The sequence below is a fragment of the Macaca fascicularis genome, chromosome 15 (assembly GCF_037993035.2).
Source record: "Macaca fascicularis isolate 582-1 chromosome 15, T2T-MFA8v1.1".
In the NCBI taxonomy this organism is placed as follows: domain Eukaryota; kingdom Metazoa; phylum Chordata; class Mammalia; order Primates; family Cercopithecidae; genus Macaca; species Macaca fascicularis.
Genome location: NC_088389.1, coordinates 46,616,913 through 46,637,293, shown reverse-complemented (window position 1 = coordinate 46,637,293; position 20,381 = coordinate 46,616,913). Strand labels below are relative to the sequence as shown.

Genomic DNA, 20,381 nt, shown 5'->3' with positions numbered 1-20,381 from the left:
AAACTAGTTCTGTTGGCATTCCTACAACACACTGGTCCCAACCTATCTCCACATCATCATCTGCTATTATACTCCACACCAAAAATAACAATAATTTATAAGAGCTTAAGTGTTTATACAGTACATTTTCACATACATTAATTCTAATACTATGAGTGATTCTTGTCATTCCAATTTTAATAGGAAGAAACTGAGACTTGCAAAAGTAAGGTAATTTGTCCAAGATCTCAAATCATAAAGGCAGCATGGGCCAAGTCTCAAACCACACAGCTGATCCCCTTTCCCAGTACTTCACACAGCACCCCCATTCCCATCACAACAGACTTACTCCGCGGTTTTTGTTTTGCATATTTTCTTATCTCCATATCTCAGTTCAAGCTATTTTTCCTTTAGCCTCAAATACCATTCTCATTTCTTGAGGTTTCCAAAGAACTGTGTTAGGCAGTTCACTTACCATGCTTTGTATAAGTTATTTATATTTGCATATAAATCTGTCTCTGCACTGAATTATAAGCCCTCTGAGGACAGCACCATACATTATTTACTCAATTTTAAAAGTCTGCTTATTGAATTGAAAAAATATGTGGGCAAAACAAGCCATATAAGATGGGAAGCATCAAGGCCAGGCCTGAAACGAGATCTCAGCAACAGGGATCAAACCATCTGAGAACACTGGCAGTGACGTGACTTCAATTTTAACATCTATCTTCTGAACAAGGTCAATGCTCCTGTGCCAACTATTCTCACTGACACTGGCCTTTATTACGTATTATAGTTTACTAAAAGCATAATTCAAAACAGAATGTGGTGGGCCAGGTGCAGTGGCTCAAGCCAATACGGGAGGCCGAGGCAGGCGGATCACTTGAGGTCAGGAGTTCAAGACCAGGCTGGCCAACATTGTGAAACCCCATCTGTACTAAAAAATACAAAAAGTAGCCAGGTGCGACAGCACACGCCTTGTAGTCCCAGCTACTCAGAAGGCCGAGACGGGAGAATCACTTGAACCTGGGAAGCAGAGGCTGCAATGAGCCAAGATCGTGCCAATTTAAAATTAATTTTAAAAAAATAGAACTTTGGGAGGCCGAGACGGGCGGATTACGAGGTCAGGAGATCGAGACCATCCTGGCTAACACTGTGAAACCCCGTCCCCGTCTCTACTAAAAAATACAAAAAAACTAGCCGGGCAAGTGGTGGGCACCTGTAGTCCCAACTACTCAGGAGGCTGAGGCAGGAGAATGGCGTAAACCCGGGAGGCAGAGCTTGCAGTGAGCCGAGATCCGGCCACTGCACTCCAGCCTGGGCAACAGAGTGAGACTGTCTCAAAAAAAAAAAAAAAAAAAAAAAAACAGAAATATCCGTGGCCATTTTCCATCTTAAATTTCCGATTTGGTTAAGTAACCAAAATGTAAATGATACAGGCTTGCCTTGGCCTTTCTACAAAGATCAGCTCAGAAGCCTGTATTCTGGTCATTTAAGCAATTAGCTCTTAGGGGCTATTTCACCATGGCCACAGAATCATGTTCAACACACAGCTTCCCATGTCTCATCCTCTAAAAGAGTCACCAGGAGTCCCAGCACTAGCAGAGGCTCTCTCAGAAGACACTTGACATGCTGATTATCTGGCCAACTTTTGCAGCTGAAGTTTCCCATAGCTATGTCAAATGGTCAAATTGAATAGTGCATCCTTTAAGATTACACGTTGTTGCTCCTTCATGAGTCGCCTTTATCCCAATGAAGACCAGATTCTAAGGATGCCTTACTTATCATTATAAAACCCAGAATACGAAACCACTAAACAGCTGACCAGGTGAAAAGTCTCAAATGCTTCCTTCCCTGTCGGAAATCTCTCAACCCACTGCTGAAATATTAACTATAATGTCAACTTTTCCATAAAGTGGCAGAAGATAATATTAGCAGAAAAACTAGCCACATGTCTTACACTGAATTTCATTTCATTTGCAATAGTCATAATCACTCTAAGCATAAGAAAAGAAAGCTACAGGCTCTGACCTTAACTAATTTACAAACTAGATTTCAGAACTGCCTTTAACAGTCAAAACTAATGGTTTTCTTTTTTGGCAACTTACTCAAAAATCTACTATGTTCTGTTCAACAACATCGGAATATTTTTTTCTTTTTTCTGAGATGGAGTTTCACTCGTTTCCCAGGCTGGAGTGCAATGATGTGATCTCAGCTCACCACAACTTCTGCCTCCCGGGTTCAAGCAGGAGTCTTACTCTGTCGCCCAGGCTGGAGTGCAGTGGCACAATCTTGGCTCACTGCAACCTCTGCCTCCCAGGTTCAAGTGATCCGAGTAGCTGGGACTACAGGCATGTGCCACCACAACCAGCTAATTTTTGTATTTTTAGTAGAACCAAGGTTTCACAATGTTGGCCAGGATAGTCTTGAACTTCCGACCTCAAACCTCAGGAACTCCAAACCTCAGCCTCCCAAGTAGCTGGGATTACAGGCATGCGCCACCACGTCTGCCTAATTTTGTATTTTTAGTAGAGATGGGATTTCTCCATGTTGGTCAGGCTGGTCTCGAACTCCCAACATCAGGTGATTCACCTGCCTCAGCCTCTCAAAGTGTTGGGATTAAGCGTGAGCCACTGCACCTGGCCTTTTTTTTTTTCCCCCTTGAGACAAAGTCTAGCTCTGTTACCCAGGCTAGAGTGCAGTGATGCATTCTCAGCTCATTGCATCCTCCAGTTCCCGGGTTCAAGCAATTATCCTGCCTCAGCCTCCTAGGAGTCTGGGACTACAGGCGCATGTCAAAACACCCGGCTAATTTTTTTGTATTGTTAGTAGAGATACGGGTTTCACCATGTTGGCCAGGCTGGTCTTGAACTCCTGCTCTCAAGTTATCCACCAGCCTCGGCCTCCCAAACTGCTGGGATTACACGTGTGAGGCACCGCCCAGCCCCGACTGCCACATTTATACACTAAAGAAGGTTCTTTCTGGATACTGTGCCTGGCCCCGATTGCCACATGTTATACACTACAGAAGGTTCTTTCTGGATACTAGTTAGACACCGAAAAAAAAAAAAGCCATCTTGATCTTGTTATGAACTATATATTCTCCCATGCAGGAATAATACAGTAGTAGTAGGGCAGAATTAATACAAATTTTGGAATCAGAGACTCTAAGTTCAAGTTCTAACTGTCTAAGGAGGGTAGCTCTACCCCGAGACAGTAACAGTACCAAACTCACAGGGTTGTTTTGAGAATTCAATTAGTTGATACATGCAAAACAATGAGAACACACAGTAAACACACAATACATAAACAGCTTTACCATTATTCTATTATAATCACTGACTCAAACATGAAGTTTGTGAAAGGATAACAAATGCTAACAAGTGTCAGCCCAAAATTAACCTGCCTATTTTTGGCAACCCTTTTTTTTTTTTTTTGAAACAAGGTCTCGCTTTGTCACCCAGGCTAGAGCGCAGTGGTATGATCTAGGCTCACTGCAGTCTTGACTTCCTAGACACAAGCCATCCTCCTCACTCAGCCTCCCAAGTAGCTGGGACTACAGGCGCATGCCACCACACACAGGTAAATTTTATACTTTTTGTAGAAACAGGGTTTCACCATGTTGCCCAGGCTGGTCTTGAACTCCTGGACTCAAGTGATCTGCCTGCCTCGACCTCCCAAAGTGCTAGGATTACAAACTTGAGTCACCACATCCAGCCTTCTGGAAACTTTCATGCTCAATGATATTACTCAAAAAAATAAATAAATAAATAAATAGGCCGGGCACAGTGGCTCACGCCTGTAATCTCAGCACTTTGGGTCAGTTTGAGACCAGCCTGGCCAACATGGTGAAACCCCATCTCTACTAAAAATACAAAAATAAGTCGGGCACGGTGATGCGCGCCTGTAATCCCAGCTACTCAGGAGGCTGAGGCAGGAGAATCGCTTGAACCCAGGAGGCAGAGGTTGTAGCAAGCTGAGATTGCACCATGGCACTCCAGCCTGGGCAACAGTGCAAGACTCTGTCTCAAAAACAAAATAATAAACAAATAAATAAATAAAAGAGAACTCTAACAGTCAGTTTTGCTTCTCCTACAAACTGTGGTAGCAGACATAACTGAAAGTTGAAGATTTCATTTAAATTGATGTGACGTAAATTACTTCAAGTGCAAGAGGGAAGATGTTCACTTGAAATCTATAGAAATGCAGTTTTACCAGCTACACATCTCAAAATAACAGACTTGGGAATCACAGACGATATTACTTTAGTATTATCCGTATCATACAGTCATATATTTTGGTCCTTCCTTATCTGTTTAAACATATTCTTCCTCTTCCTCAATAGTACTGTAATTCCTTTGGCGGGCTTTGGTGTCTCTTTTGTACCCAACAGCAATGATAAACAACAGTCAAACGGTTGGATTAAGGTAACATCTAGCTGAGAATCTGGCAATGCATCTGATTTGAACTGTTCATCACGCACACTCTGACCATGGTGCAAAGAGGTAAGATGGCCTCAAGTATGGCTGTGACTGCATACTAGAAGCTGAGGACACGGGGACTACTTTCCAGCTTCAGGACCCAGGGGACCTAAGAAGCCTGTTTCTCTCTCCAAAAAGCAGCAATTACCTACCTTTCAGGATTATTCTGAGGAAAAATACATACAAAGCATTTAAAACAATGCTGGTGCTGAAATATTTAGGGGGAAGGTGTGTTGATGTCACCAGTTTACTTTGAAATGCATGAAAAAAGATGGAGTAATAAGTACTTAACACCACTGTACACTTAAAAACTGTTAAGGTAGGCAGGGCGCGGTAGCTCACACCTGTAATCCCAGCACTTTGGGAGGTCATGATCAGGCAGATCACGAGGTCAGGAGGTCGAGACTAGCCTGGCCAACGTGGTGAAACTGTCTCTACCAAAAAAAAAATTAGCCGGGCGTGGTAGCGAACACTTGTAATCCCAGCTACTCAGGAGACTGAGGCAGGAGAATCGCTTGAACCCAGGAGGTGCAGGCTGCAGTGAGCCAAGATCACGCCATTCCACTCCAGCCTGGGCGACAGAGCAAGACTCCGTCTCCAGAAAAAAACAACAAAAGAAAAATTGTTAAGGTGGTAAATTTTATGTTATGTGTATTTTATTACAATTTTTTTTAAAAAGTTAACAATTAACAATTGGCCAGGTACGGTGGCTCACGCCTGTAATCCCAGCACTGTGGGAGGCCGAGGCAGGTGGATCACGAGGTCAGGAGTTCAAGACCAGTCTGGCCAAGATGGTGAAACCTCGTCTCTACTAAAAATGCAAAAATTAGCTGGGCACAGTGACAGGCGCCTGTAATCCCAGCTACGCAGGAGGCTAAGGCAGGAGAATTGCTTGAACCCAGGCGGCAGAGGTTGCAGTGAGCCAAGATCGCGCACCACTGCACTCCAGCCTGGGTGACAGACTGAGACTCCGTCTCAAAAAAAAAAAAAAAAAGTTTAACAATTTTTAAAAATCTACTGAGATGGACAAATGACGAAGTTTGCTGTAATAGTAAATATGATAAAGTTATTCGACTATCAATTGCAGAATCTAGGTGGTGGGTACATGAATGTTCACTTTCAACTTTTCTGTGAGTTTGAAGATTTTTTTTACAATAAAATGTCAGTGGAAGAGAACAATGCTGGCATCTAGTAGTTTGCTTTTACTATCATCTACTAGTCATAAATAATAGAAAATATTTGGATAATTCTCTCCTTTTTTTTAGTAAAATTCTTAAAAGCACTTTTTTTTTTTTTTTCTGAGACAGTCTAGCTCTGTTGTCCAGGCTGGAGTGCAGTGGCACGATCTCGGCTCACTGGAACCTCCACCTCACAGGTTCAAGTGATTCTCCTGCTTCAGCCTCCTGAGTAGCTGGAACTTCAGGCACGTGCCACCACACCCGGCTAAATTTTGTATTTTTAGTAGAGACAGGGTTTCACCATGTTGGCCAGCCTCGTCTTGAACTCCTGACCTCAGATGATCCACCCATCTCGGCCTCCCAAAGTGCTAGGATTACAGGTGTGAGCCACCACACCTGGCCAAAAGCACATTTTATCAGCATCTCCTATTTCACTATAGCCATTCTAAAACTAAAAGTGGTTTATATGAAACTTCTTTTTTTTTTTTTTTTTTTTTTTTTGAGACGGAGTCTTGCTCTGTCACCCAGGCTGGAGTGCAGTGGCCGGATCTCAGCTCACTGCAAGCTCCGCCTCCCGGGTTTACGCCATACTCCTGCCTCAGCCTCCCGAGTAGCTGGGACTACAGGCGCCCGCCACCGCGCCCGGCTAGTTTTTTGTATTTTTAGTAGAGACGGGGTTTCACCGTGTTAGCCAGGATGGTCTCGATCTCCTGACCTCGTGATCCGCCCGCCTCGGCCTCCCAAAGTGCTGGGATTACAGGCTTGAGCCACCGCGCCCGGCCAATATGAAACTTCTTAACCAGTGCACACGTATATGCTTTCAAGTTAAATTATTCTAAGGTATCAACTGCCACGTATTCAGTCTCTCCTGAAGAAATACAGAAACCAAGTCCACAGGTATCTGTGGCTGATGACTGACAACTTAACTGAACAAAACAAGAAGGCAAGGATTGGAATGATCTGTTCCTAACTTTCTTAGCTACTAGAGCCAGGAAATCCCTTAACTAACAGCATCTTAACCAGTACCTGAATGTACAGAAGCACACTGCACAGACACAAACACTTCAGCCACTTCAGAATATCCAATTCTTCCTCTAGTTTTGTTCCCCATTCCTGCTAGCAATTCAGACTTTAATGTGTTTGGTGCTACAACAGGAACTCAGATGTCATACAGCACAGCAACTGAAAAAAAATCAGACCACCTCACACCCATCAGGATGGTTACTACTGACAATAAGGGTAAGCGTTGGCCACGATGTAGAGAAATTAGAACCCTGTGTATTGTTGGTGGGAATGTAAAATGGTACAACAACCACTGTCAAAAACAGTACAGTGGTTCCTTAAAAATTTTTAACTAGAATTATCACATGATCCAGCAATTACATTTCTGGGTATGTACCCAAAAGAACTGAAAGCAAGGTCTCAAAGAGATATCTGTACACCCATGTTCACAACAGCATTATTCCCAATAGCTAAAACGTGGAAGGAACCGAAGTGTCCACATACAAATAGATGGACAAGGAAATGCGGTATATACATACAAGGGAATATCATTCAACCTTTAAAAGGAAGAATTCTGACACACGCAACAACATGGATGAACCTTGAGGACATTATGCTAAATGAAAATAAAACCAGTCACAAATTCTGTATGATTCCATTTACACGAGGTACGAAGAATACTCAAAATCACAGAGACACAAAGTACAATGATGGTCGCCAGGGGCTGAAGGGAGGAGGGAATGGAGATTTGTTGTTTAACGGGTATCAAGTTTCAGTTTTGCAAGATGAAGAGTTCTGGAGATGGATGGTGGTGATGATTGCACAACAGTGTGAATGCACTCAATCCCACTGAACTATACACTTAAAAATGGCTAGGACGGGAAATTTTATGGTATGTGTATTTTTATCACAATTAAAACAAAACATGGAACTGATCTCAGAAGGCCTGGTGGTGCTTCCACGTGGAACCGACAAAAGAGCAATCTATTTAGCCGGCTTCTATCTCTAATCGCACCATGAGACCTTGTCTCCTCCGACTCTCCAATCTGCTGAGGATCACACCAAGTGTTTACTTCAGCTTCAAAAAGAGCAAACAGTACTCCTGCTCCACCAGTTCTGTGTCAAAGCAGCAAGGAACTTAATCTCTCCAAACCTGCCTCCTCTTTAAAACAAGGATAATTCCTACCTATCTGCCTCACAAGGTTGCTATGAGGGCAAAAGTGAGATCATGTATATAAAAGTGGCTTTAAACTGACAAGCACTAGAGAAACCATACATTACGTGTATAACTACTTTCATATGGAAATTCAGAAGCGGCTTTAACAACGTAAGCTTCATAAAGCTTGCAACACCTCACCCATGCTTTATTCCTTTATTCCATTTAAAACCCACATCATCTCCAAATAACACCTTTCTTGTTTTTGCCATAAACTGAAGGACAGCACTGGGGCGGGGGGGCGGGGGGGAAGGAAAGAAAACCCTTGGGTGGAAAAAAAAAAAAAAAAACTCAAAAGGCAATCAGAAATTATCTCACATGTCCTATGTCCTATGAAAATTCGGTATTTATGATCCCAGCGTGGGCCCGCGGCGCCCCGGAACTACACTTCCCACAAAGCATCGAGGCGAACCCCGGCGGCGGGCGGGGCGGCCTGGGATTCAGGGTGACCACCGCTCTCCCCAGACAGGGACCGCCGTCCCCGGGAAGGCTGCACCGCGTACGCTCGAGGGGGCACTAACTCTCCTTTCTGAAAGCGCTGTCACCCCGTGGTTTCTCCTGCGGTTCGACCGGCGACCCTCTCCGCCCTCCCTGCTCCACCTGAGGGTCACCGCCTATTCGTGACCTTTCGGCTGATTACTAGAGTGTCACAAAAAGGCACCTTCTCCCCTTTCCCGAAAGCTCCATTTCTAGAACTCGCCCAACCGTCGGGGACCCGGGGCTAGGAGGGGTCAGATGGGACGGGTGGACACTGCCCGTCACCCCGGGGCTCCGGCCCTCCCGCCAGCCGAGGCTCGGTGGGCAGGGGGCCGGGCTCCCCCCACCCCGGGCCAGGGCGGATCGCGGGCAGAGGTGGCTCCGCCCGGGGCTCCAGTTTCAATTTCGCAACGTGACGGTGCAAACCTGAGGCCTACAAACGCCAGCGGCGACGGTCCGCGCCCCGCCCGCCAGCCAGGCCAGGGCGCCCCAGCTCCCCGCACGCCGCGGCCGCCGCCCGCCCACCGGGCCTGGCGCCCCAGCCCTCCAGCCCAGATGCGGCCGCCGCCCCCCGGCACCGCGCGGCGCCCGTTCCGGCTCGCGGCCCCAGGTTCGGCCGCGGCACTTACTCAGCTCATCCTGGGAGGCGGAGGCGGCGGCCGCAGCCATGTTGCGCCGGGGAGGGAACGAAGGAGGGGCTGGGGGGGCAGGGCGCGGCCGGGGGGCTCGCGGCTCGCGGTGCGGCAGGGGCCGCGAGCCGCCTCCGGTCACTCGGCGCGGACCGCGCTGTGCCTCGAGGCCCGCCCGCCCGCCGCCGCCGCCGCCGCCGCCGCCGCCTGCGTCCTCCGCGTCGCGAGCGTCGCTCTTCGCTGCCCCCGCGAGCTCGCGACTCGGGCGCTCCCGCAGCCTCGCGCCTCTGCGGAGCCGCCGCCGCCGCCGTCTGTGCGGCCGAATCCCCGTGCGCCAGGCCCGCGCGGCGGCTCTGCGACTCCGCGCCGCACTCGCCCAACTCACGCCGGTTTTATATTTAGAAAGAGCTGAGCCATCCTCCCAGCGGCCCCCCCGCCGGGCCCCTCGCGCGCCCGCCCGCCCGCCCTCGCTCGCTCGCGGCTCGTCCTGCCCACCTGTCGCCGCCCGCCCCGCGTGCGCTCCCCGCGCGGACTCGGCACGCGGCGGCCTGTGCGGGCGGCCCGGCCTAACTGCCCCAGCGCGCGCGCAGAGCCAGCCCACCGCGGCCCCGGCGCGGGCCTCTGACCTGAGTCGGAGCCGGTCTCCATGCCGCGGACGCTACACTCGGCGCCGCGAGGTGAGGGCTGTGGAGTGAGGCGTTCGGCGGGCCGGGCCCCGGGGAGCCGCGCGCCGCAGTCCGTGAGGGGCTGGGCCGAGCGGGCCCAGGCTGCCCTAGCGGCCGGGGGAAATCCTCGAGGCGGGGCCGGAGCGCCCTTTTCCGAGGTCTGCGGCTGTCACGTTGGCTGGGCCCGACCTGGGGAAACACGCCTGTCCAAAGGAAGAGACGTGGACTCAGAAAAGTAGAGCCGGGCTCGGAGTCGGCGGGAGGAAGCCCCGCCCTGAGCCTCCCGCCGAACTTCTCGGCCTCGGCGCTGACTCAGTCCCGGACGAGTCCCTGCGCCGCAGCGGCCCCTGACAGCCCGGTCCTGATGTGGAGGTTACTGGTGCTCCCAAAACGGCTAGCGGGAGTAGGGGATCCACTCAGCCCTGCAAAAGTTAGATGAGCCAAGATTCCTAAAGTTCACATGGAAGTATCTATGCCTATGCGAGCTTTGACATTTTGTTCAGGTACTCTACGTTCTTTTCGGTCACGAGAGTGATTTATTTTCGATATGCTCATTTTAACTTTCTGCCTTCGCTCTGTCCGTGAGGTCATGTACACTTGCAAAATGAAATTCAAATTCAGGGGTTGCATAATTGCTGTACTTTAAGTGATAGTACTGTCATAACAAATTAGATACAAGATCAGATACTTTTTTAATATAAGAAGAAGAAATCAAGTCTTAAATGGATTGAAATTGCATTTATTCCTTAAAGCAGAAATCTATAAAGCCGTAAGTAATGTCTTGAAAATGGAATATGTGTCATTCCTGTGGTAACAGGCCAAGTACAAGGTACAACACTGAAGACATTTTTATTTCCTTTATTGTTTTTGTTGTAGAAATTTACATGATCTTGGGCCGGCCGGGCACAGTGGCTCACGCCTGTAATCCCAGCACTTTGGGAGGCTGAGGCGGGTGGATCACGAGGTCAGGAGTTAGAGGCTGGCCAACATGGTGAAACCCTGCCTCTACTGAAAATACAAAAATGAGCTGGGCGTGGAGGCGCGCGCCTGTAATCCCAAGTACTCGGGAGGCTGAGGCAGGAGAATCGCTTGAACCCAGGAGGCAGAGCTTGCAGTGAGCCGAGATCGCACCACTGCACTCCAGTCTGGGGGACAGAGCGAGACTCTGTCTTGAAAAAAAAAAAAACAAAAATTATACGTGATCTTTGTTAAAAACATGCAAATGATTTGGAGTATCATAAAATGAAAAGTGAACGTCCTTCCTCCTTGCCCCACCATCCCACTCTGCAGAGAAATTACGACTAACAGTTAACAGTTAAGTGTGCAGAAGACCTTTTCTCTGGACACATATATACAGCCCCATGTATGGCTTTGATGGGGACAGGTTTCATACAATAAAGTTCTGGATCAATTATTCCTTCAAACACATTGTTCCATGTTAATTCAAAACACTACACTACCATCACCCTTTTTTGTTTGTAACTTCATAGTACACTAAGTTAACCAACCCCTTTTTTCATGTACACCCCTCTTTTATTTGATGTTGCCTCCAAAATAAATACACAATGAACTACTTACAAACAATACACAGGTGTATACAGGTCTTCCCCCAACTCCATACCCACCATCCCCCTCATCCCACTCATGCCTATAAATAATGTCTGTTAACAGTTTGGTGCATTCAACCTTTCCTGACTATTTCCATGACTACAGAAAGTAGCTGCACCAAAGACTGGTTTGAGGAAATTTGACTTCCCATAATCTCAAATGGATCCTTCTAAAGCCCCCCCAGATAAATATGGAATCTAAGTAAAAAAACAATGGGTTTGTTTTTTATTTTATTTTATTTTACTTTATTTTTATTTATTTATTTATTTATTTTTTTAAGACAGTTTCGCTCTTGTTGCCCAGGCTGTAGTGCAATGGTGCGATCTCAGCTCACCACAACCTCCGCCTCCCGGATTCAAGCGATTTTCCTGCCTCAGCTTCCCGAGTAGCTGGAATTACAAGCATGCACCACCACGCCCGGCTAATTTTGTGTTTTTAGTAAAGACGGGGTTTCTCCATGTTGACCAAGCTGGTCTCCAACTCCTGACCTCAGGTGATCCACGCACCTGGGCCTCCCCAAGTGTTGGGATTACAGGCGTGAGCCACCGTGCCTGGCCATTAGGCAATTTTAACCTCCAGGCAAGACTAGTTAACAAATCTTTAGTTCCTCCTATGTAGAAATTCCAGGTTCTCTGCGTGTACAAATCACATGAATGTGTGAACACAGATTTCTGTTAGTTTTGACAAAAATGGAACTCTACTTCCCATATTATGTAACATTTTTTGCCAAATAATATATTACAGGTATCCTTTCATATCAGTAATGATAATAATGGCTAATGTAATACTAATTATGCCAGGCACCATTCTAGTGTTTTACTTGGATGAATTCATCTCCTTCCCACAAAAATCTTATGAAATAGGGATTTTTATGGCACTGGATGGTTGAGGAACACATCTAATGTGCCACAAACGAAAGGAAGTGGTGGAGCTGGGATTTGAACCTGGGCAGTGCGGATCCAGAGTCAGCTTGCTTAATCACTAGGATCAGTATGTACAGAACTACCTCTTTTTGTTTTTGTTTTTGTTTTTGTTTTGAGATGGAGTCTTGCTCTGTCGCCCAGTCTGGAGTGCAGTGGCATGATCTCAGTTCACTATAACCTCCTCCTCCCGGGCTCAAGCAATTCTGCCTCAGCCTCCTGAGTAACTGGGGTTACAGGCGTGTACCACCACACCCAGCTAATTTTTGTATTTTTAGTAGAGATGGAGTTTCACCATGTTGGCCAAGCTGGTCTCAAACTCCTGACCTCAAATGATCCACCCGCCTCGGCCTCCCAAAGTACTGAGATTACAGGCATGAGCCACTGCGCCTGGCCTCATTTTTTTTTTTAATGGCTTCATGATAAGAACCAACAAAATGTATTTAACCATTTCCTTATTGATGAGCAGTTAGGTTGTTTACAATTTTTTACTAAACAATACTACCATAAAACATTCTTATACATATCTTTATGTAATCATACATTTCTATACGTAGACGTGGAATTGTTAGGCAAAAAAAGTCTTAAAGTCTCATTACATACAGTAGTTTATAGCAACTTACAGTGCTACTTCTGATCATTACTGTGTAGAGCTCTGAGCTTTTTTATACTTGCTTCTTCCATCAAACTACTTATAGTTTATTTTTCCCACTAAATAGCTTCATGTTCATATGAAACACTTTGGTTTTGAATAGCAGCAGCCTTGAGAGAGTTACTGTCTAGAATTCACTTCAGTTTTCAAAAACAGAGGCAAGAAGGAATTGGGGTGAGGAGGCAAACAGGAGCCAGAGAAGAGGCTACTGAGAAACCAAAATAGGATATCATAGAATCCAAGAACTAAAAACCTGTCCCCTCTCCTCTCATGTAGGCTGTCTTCACATCAAATGCATATAAAGTTCTAACAAGATTTTTAAAAATCTTGTTTCCCGAGTTAAAGCAGAATATTTGAAAACATTCCTCTTCTGGGCAGATACATAGATGACAAGTGCTAACAGACACCTAAAAACAAAGCAGCATACAAATTATTAGGCTGGGCCAGGCACAATGGATAATATCTGTAATCCCAGCACTTTGGAAGGCTGTGAGGCAGGAGGATCCTTGGAAGCCAGGAATTCAAGACCAACCTGGGCCATCTAGCAAGACATGGTCCCTACAAAAAATCAAAAAGTTATCCAGGTGTGGTGGTGCACACCTGTGGTCCCAGTACTGGAGAGGCTGAGATGGGAGAAGTGCATGAGCCTGGGAGGCAGAGTTTGCCATGAGCAGAGATTGCACCACTGTACTCCAACCTGAGCAACAGAGTGAGACCCTGTCAAAAAAAAAAAAAAAAAGAAAGGAAGGGAGGGAGGGAGGAAGGGAGGAAGGAAGGAAGGAAGGAAGGAAGGAAGGAAGGAAGGAAGGAAGGAAGGAAGGAAGGAAGGAAGGAAAAAGAAACAGCAGCTACTCAGGAGGGTGAGGTGGAAGGATAACTTGAGGCCAGAAGTTCAAGACCAGCCTAGGCAGCATAGCAAGACCCCATCTGTACAATAAAATGATAAATAAATGAACATATAAGAACTCAAAATGTAAATTCTGGGTTGGGTGTGGTGGCTCACGCTTGTAACCCTAGCACTTTGGGAGGCCGAAGCAGGTGGATCATCTGAGGTCAAGAGTTTGGGACCAGCCTGGCTAACATGGTGAAACTCCATCTCTACTAAAAATACAAAAAATTAGCCAAGCGTGGTGGCACGCAGCTGTAATCCCATCTACTCAAGAGGCTGAGGCAGGAGAATTGCTTCAACCCAGGAGACGGAGGTTGCAGTGAGCTGAGATTGCGCCATTGCACTCCAGCCTGGGCGACAAGAGTGAAACTCAGTCTCAAAAATAAAAAAATGTAAATTCTGGGGGTATTTATAAAGTATGAAATGCACTGAGTCATTTCTCTTGAATAGATGGTATTCATGGTGCTAATCCTAACCTTAAAAAACAGTAAAATTATGGCCAGGCATGATGGCTCACACCTGTAATACCAGTACTTTAAGAGGCTGAAGCAGGAGAATGGGCTTGAGGCCAGGAGTTCAAGACCAGCCTAAGGAAACATAACAAGCCCCTGTCTCTACAAGAAAGAAAAAAAAATGTAGTAAAATTATGTCAGGTATATTAGCATCAAAAAACCAAGTATGGAGTATATTTTAGTAAGCTTTTCATCTAAAATGGTTGTAATAAGAAATTTTGGGTGCCTAAAAGGATTTATTCTAAACTATCTAGAAAATTAAATTATCCCAAGTGATTCAATTTAGAATTGAATTCAATTTGGACCTCCAGAGTTCCAGACAAGCCAAAATTCTACATAAATAAATTTCATATGCCATTTGTTTTGGTTGCTGAAAAAGTCAGGGACTGGGTCCAACCAGGCAATGTAGTTCAAACCTAAGATCGTCATCTCTGCTCTTTTCAGTCATTTATTAAAGACATATTTCACGCACATAAAGCCATGTCATGACTTAAAACATTCCTCTTTCTAAAAAATCACACTCAGAAACATCTGTCTCCAACCATGATTAGAATCCTTCCACTATTTTACTCTGTAATTCCTGTGAACTCAGAGTACATTTTAGAGTCTCATCGTCTGAAATGTTTCAACCACTTTCTGGTCCATGTGTCGTCTCCTGAGCGTCACTAGCTCCAGTCTTAGGCTAAAGCCCAGGGATGTCAATGAGTTATTTTTCTTTTTCTTTTTCTTTTTTTTTTTTGAAACTGAATTTCGTTCTTGTCGCCCAGGCTGGAGTGCGATGGCATGATCTCGGCTCACTGCAACCTCTGCCTCCTGTGTTCAAGCGATTCTCCTGCCTCAGCCTCCCAAGTAGCTGGGATTACAAATGCATGCCACCACGCCTGGCTAATTTTTTGTAATTTTAGTAGAGACAGGGTTTCATCACATTGGCCAGGCTGGTCTCAAACTCCTGACCTCAGCTGATCCACCCGCCTTGGCCTCTCCAAGTTCTGGGGATTATGGGCGCGAGTCACTGCGCCCGGCCTGGCAATGAATTCTTACTAGAGCACCTTCAAGTTCTTTTCCCTGGGTTTTTATCTTACAGACTGTGCCAGTCAGTTCCCAATGTTGGACAAACTCCACCATCCACTTTATTTTCCCTCTCAACTACCATTGCAAAGAAGGCAAAAAGCTGACCTGGTCTAGTATAAGACTAAACCATGGCTATAGGAGGCAGTCTTCCTGCTTTTAAAAATGTAGCCCTATACCAGAATATCCTATCTCTTCTGGTTTCCTTTAGACAATGACTTCAAAGTTCGTGTTCCCCTAAAAGAATTTTGAAAAACACTGTAATCCAATAATGTATTTTTATGTTGGCGTCTAAAATTTTTTCTCATAAATAATTGAAAAGAGGAAATTTTGACAACAAATTCTATTGTAAATATCAGCATTTTAAAATAAAGGCCCTTTATCACTTTTTTAAACGTATCTATAGACTAAGAGTTTTTCTAAATAAATTTTAATTTAGAACTCAAGGACTAAGGAACTAAATAAATTTTAATTTAGAACTCACAGAACTCAAGGAAACAGTTTACTGGTATATTATAAAGTATATTACAAAAGATACAGATGAAAAGCTGCATGGAGCAAAGAATGAAAAGGGGTGTGGAGCTTCCATGCCCTCCCCAAAGATGACACCCTCCTGGAACCTCTATTTGTTCAGCTACGTAGAAGCTGTCTGTACCCTCATCCTCTTAGGCATTTTATGAAGATTTCATTGCAGAGGCACGATTGAAAGATGGACAACCTTGTAGAAATGTGACTGAACAAAAAGGATATGACCTAATACTAATAGACTGAGTTGAAACCCTGCCAGGCCTGTCTGTTCAGATTCTTCTTTGCCTCTCTGTGTAGCATTATTTCATCCAGATATGGGGCAGGACCCCTTCTGAAATGAGAGTTTTTTTTTTTTATTTCTAGTAGAGACAGGGTTTCTCCACATTGGTCAGGCTGATCTCGAACTCCCGACCTCAGGAGAACCACCCACCTCGGCCTCCCAAAGTGCTGGGATTACAGGCATGAGCCACCGTGCCTGGCCTGAAATGAGAGTCTTATGATCTACAATTGGACAAGGTAGGTGAGAGAATTTTTTACTGCCAGCCTCCAAGACGGAAGGGTAGGGGAAGAAGATTCTTGCTTTGAGAAGAAAAAGGAGAGCAAGAGAAGGTCAGAGAGAGAGAGAGAGAGAGAGATTCTGTTTTCTTTTTTCCTTTTTTTTTTTTTTTTGCGACAGAGTCTTACTCTGCCACCCAGGCTGGAGTGCAGTGGCAAGATCTCGGCTCACTGCATCCTCTACCTCCAGGGTTCAAGTGATTCTCCTGCCTCAGCCTCCTGAGTAGCTGGGATTACAGGTGCCCGCACTGCACCTGGCTAATTTTTGTATTTTTAGTAGAGACAGGGTTTCATCATGTTGGCCAGGCTGGTCTCGAACTCCTGACCTCAGATGATCTGCCCGCCTCAGCCTCCCAAAGTGCTGGGGTTACGGGCCTGAGCCATCACACCTGGCCAAGATTCTGTTTTCCAAGGCCTGCTTCTGAGGTCTAAAGCACCCAACATTATAACAAGGGCTACTGGAGTCATAAGCCAGGAACCATAGAAGCAAACATATATATGTTTTCACAGATATCTACCATCATCATTATTTTAAAAATACATGAACAAGACATTTTACATGATTGCCCTTTCTCCTTGAACTTGTAGTTTGATTAGACTTCTCTCACGATAATTTAAATGAATGTAATACAGTTTTAATCTTTAAAGTTTTATTTACTTCATTATTCTTTTCTTCAACAAAAATACATATATAAATTTTTTTTTTTTTTTTTTTTTTTGAGATGGAGGCTCGCTCTGTCACCAGGCTGGAGTGTAGTGGTGCAATCTTGGCTCACTGCAACCTCCACCTCCCGGGTTCAAGCAATTCTCCTGCCTCAGCCTCCCAAGTAGCTGGGACTACAGGTGCACACCACCTCGCCCAGCTAATTTTTGTATTTTTAATAGAGATGGGGTTTCACTATGTTGGCCAGGATGGTCTCGATCTCCTGACCTCGTGATCCGCCTACCTCGGCCTCCCTAAGTGCTGGGATTATAGGCGAGAGCTACCGCAACCGGCCAAATTACATTTTTTAAAAAATTTTTCTATGACCATGTAAAAAATTATTTTAGATTGAGTAATCATAATTAGTCACAGTACACAATTTATCAAAACAACATACATATATTACAACCTTCTTAGGCATTGAACTATTAGTGAATAATATTTTTTTTCTTAGAGATGGGATTTTGCTATGTTGCCTAGGCTGGCCTTGAACTCCTGGCCTCAAGCAATCCTCCCACTCCCGCCTCCTGAGTAGCTGGGGCTACGGGCACGCACCACCATGCCCCATGCAATTTTTTATGTTACAGCTTTTGAGAGTCATGATACATAAAAAGATTTTATTGGAAATGTCTCTTTTAACAAAAAGGATAGACCAGCCTAAGCAACATAGAGAGACCCCATCTCTGCAAAAAATTTTTTAAAAATTAGGTGGGCATGGGCCGGGTGCGGTGGCTCACACCTGTAATCCCAGCACTTTGGAAGGCCGAGGTTAGCAGATCACGAGGTCAAGAATCCGAGACCAACCTGGTTAACATGGTGAAACCCCGTCTCTACTAAAAATACAAAAATTAGCCAGGCATGGTGGCACACACCTGTAATCCCAGCTACTCGGGAGGCTGAGGCAGGAGAATTGCTTGAACCCAGGAGGCAGAGGTTACAGTGAGCCAAGATCGTGCCACTGCATCTCAGCCTGGGTAACAGAGCAAGACTCCATCTCAAAAAAAAAAAAAAAAAATTAGACGGGCACGCTGGCACATACCTGTGGTAATATAGAAAGAGGGTTCCTCACAAGACAGAGGGGGGCAACAGAAGCCAGGCAAAAGAAGCAGTGTCCCTAAGTCAGGGCTGGAGAGGCATTCTGCCAAATGCACAGGGGCTTGAAAGAAAACAAACCCGGAAGAGACCACGGAAAGCTACAACCCTGTCATTGTGAAACTCCCAAAGATGGGACACCATATGCCTGAGATTCTCGAGTTTGTACATGTTGTCTTTTCATATGTTACATATTTTATATGTATATATATGCAGCATCCCTTTTTCTGTGGCGAGCGGCCCTTCTCCTTACCACATGGTTCTTATGGGGCCAGCATTCCCAGTACTCCAAAACCCCACTGACCCAGGGCCCAGGGATCATGGATTGCCATTCCCCAGTCAGAAGATGGCTCAAAAAGAGCAATATGTTTAACTGTAGGAGATTGGAGGCTTTTTGTTCTTGTTTATTTGGTTTTTTTTTTTTTTTGAGATGGAGTCTTGCTCTGTCACCCAGACTGGAGTACAGTGGCACAATCTTGGCTCACCACAACCTCTGCCTCTCGGGTTCAAGAGATTCTCCTGCCTCAGCCTCCTGAGTAGCTGGGATTACAGGCCCCCGCCACCACGCCCGGCTAATTTTTGTATTTTTAGTAGAGACGGAGTTTCACCATGTTGGCCACGCTGGCCTCGATCTCCTGACCTCAGGTCATCTGCCAATCTCAGCCCCACCAAAGTGCTGGGATTACAGGTGTGAGCCACTGCACCTGGCTTTCTCTGCCTCCCCTTGAAAGTCAATATTTTCTGGGTTTCAGCTGCAAATCACTCTACCTGCTCTTTCTTTGCAATCTCCACTCACTCGTCTTCAAGTACTTAAATGACTCTTTAATTTCTCTCTCCAGTTAGGTCTCCTGGACATCACCCACATGTCCCATTTGTGCTTCAAACTTAATGTGTTTCCAACTGAATTTGACTTCCTTCTCAAACCTGCTTCCTGTATCTGTCAGAGTGTGTGGAACCAGCATCCAGTCGACCAAGCCATAGAACTGGGAGCAGTATATAATTCCATCCTCTCTCACCTTTACTCACTACATGCCGATGGTCACTGAGTAGTATCAGTTAGGGTTTCTCTGTTTCCTAGCACAGAAACCAACTCATGTAAACACAACAAGATTTGTAGAAGAGTACTGGAGAAGTTCACAGAAACATAGGAAAATTAAAGAACTAGGCTTCATGAAGGATAGAAAGCAGGCAACTGCGGTGTTCTCCCCAAGAGGAGCTTGAAGACCATCCCCCAGAGAGCTATACCCAGATAATTCGGCAACAATACGGCCTTTCATTTATGGATGGGGTGGAATAAGAATTATAAACTCCAAACTTTTTATTCAACCTTGGTTAAAATGAAAAGAAACCATTGGTTGCAATGCTATTGGATGAGAGGTAACTAATCTTGTTGATGTAAATCTTCGAGAATCCAAACTGCTGATCCCCACATTTCTCAACAACAAAAGAAGGAGATGATTAGAGGAAATTTACATTCTGATGACTACAGGAACACAATGAACAAGATATCAACTCTAAGAGACGAAGGTCATATTTAAGTTTCAAATCTTTGCATGCTCTATTTCTTATTATTATGACCATAGCTTCTTTAATAAAGAGCAACAGACTCCCGTTTTAAGTAAATTTTCTCATTCATGCTATAAATGAGTTCACCAGTCTTGTGTTCACATATATACTGTGTAGATTCTTTTGTCAGACCAAGAGTATTTTGAGTGACCCTCTCCCATAGCTGTAGATATTAAAGTCACCTCTGATACAGCTAATTTCAATGCAATACAAAGCTGATGTATACAGTAGTATCTAGATCAAACTCCTGGGAGGGTTGGAATTGATTGATTTAGTTTGGATCACATATCCACCCTGTCAGGGAGAGTTGGGAGTATTAATATAGGAATGGGGATAGGAAAGTTGAACAATAAAGTAAACAATAATAACCGCATCTGATATGGTTTGGCTCTGTGTCTTCACCCAATCTCATCTTAAATTGTAATCCCCAGGTGTAGAGAAAGGGACCTGGAGGAAGTGATTGGATCATGGGGGTGGTTCCCCCCATGCTGTTCTCAATAGTGAGGGAGTTCTCACAAGATCTGGTTGTTTGATAAGTGCCTGGCATTTCCCCTGCCCTCACTCAGTCTCTCTCCTGCTGCCATGTAAGGCGTGCCCTGTTTTCCCTTCACTTTCCAAGATTGTAAGTTTCCTGAGGCCTCCTCAGGCATACAGAACTGTG

The 20,381-nt window shown here is 45.3% G+C and overlaps 2 protein-coding genes across 6 annotated transcripts in view; one reads left to right on the top strand and one right to left on the bottom strand.

Annotated features, from left to right (window-relative positions):
• The window catches only part of ECPAS (Ecm29 proteasome adaptor and scaffold), a 123,818-nt gene extending 113,962 nt beyond the window's left edge, over nucleotides 1-9,856 (bottom strand). For 2 of the 4 annotated variants that reach the window (XM_005581082.4, XM_005581083.4), the window contains exon 1: nucleotides 9,589-9,856. Coding sequence is in view for 2 of the 4 variants with exons in the window: in XM_005581083.4 (XP_005581140.1) it covers nucleotides 9,589-9,610 (22 nt within the window). In the remaining 2 variants the exon portion in view is untranslated. Of the gene's footprint in view, nucleotides 1-8,962; nucleotides 9,118-9,457; nucleotides 9,538-9,588 lie in introns of those variants that run through there. The other 2 variants (XM_045373622.2, XM_045373620.3) reach the window with 2 other exon arrangements.
• LOC141408615 (uncharacterized) lies at nucleotides 8,272-20,093 on the top strand. 2 transcript variants are annotated; one of them, XR_012424470.1, is made up of 2 exons: nucleotides 8,272-10,130; nucleotides 18,994-20,093. XR_012424470.1 is itself a non-coding variant. In XM_074016823.1 (2 exons), the coding sequence occupies exons 1-2, from the start codon at nucleotides 9,001-9,003 to the stop codon at nucleotides 19,198-19,200; spliced, it is 846 nt and encodes a 281-aa protein (XP_073872924.1). In that variant the 3' UTR covers nucleotides 19,201-20,093. The 2 variants fall into 2 exon arrangements, 1 of the variants encoding a protein (XP_073872924.1); XM_074016823.1 differs by having other exon boundaries at nucleotides 9,001-9,639.
• Nucleotides 20,094-20,381: the final 288 nt, after the last annotated feature.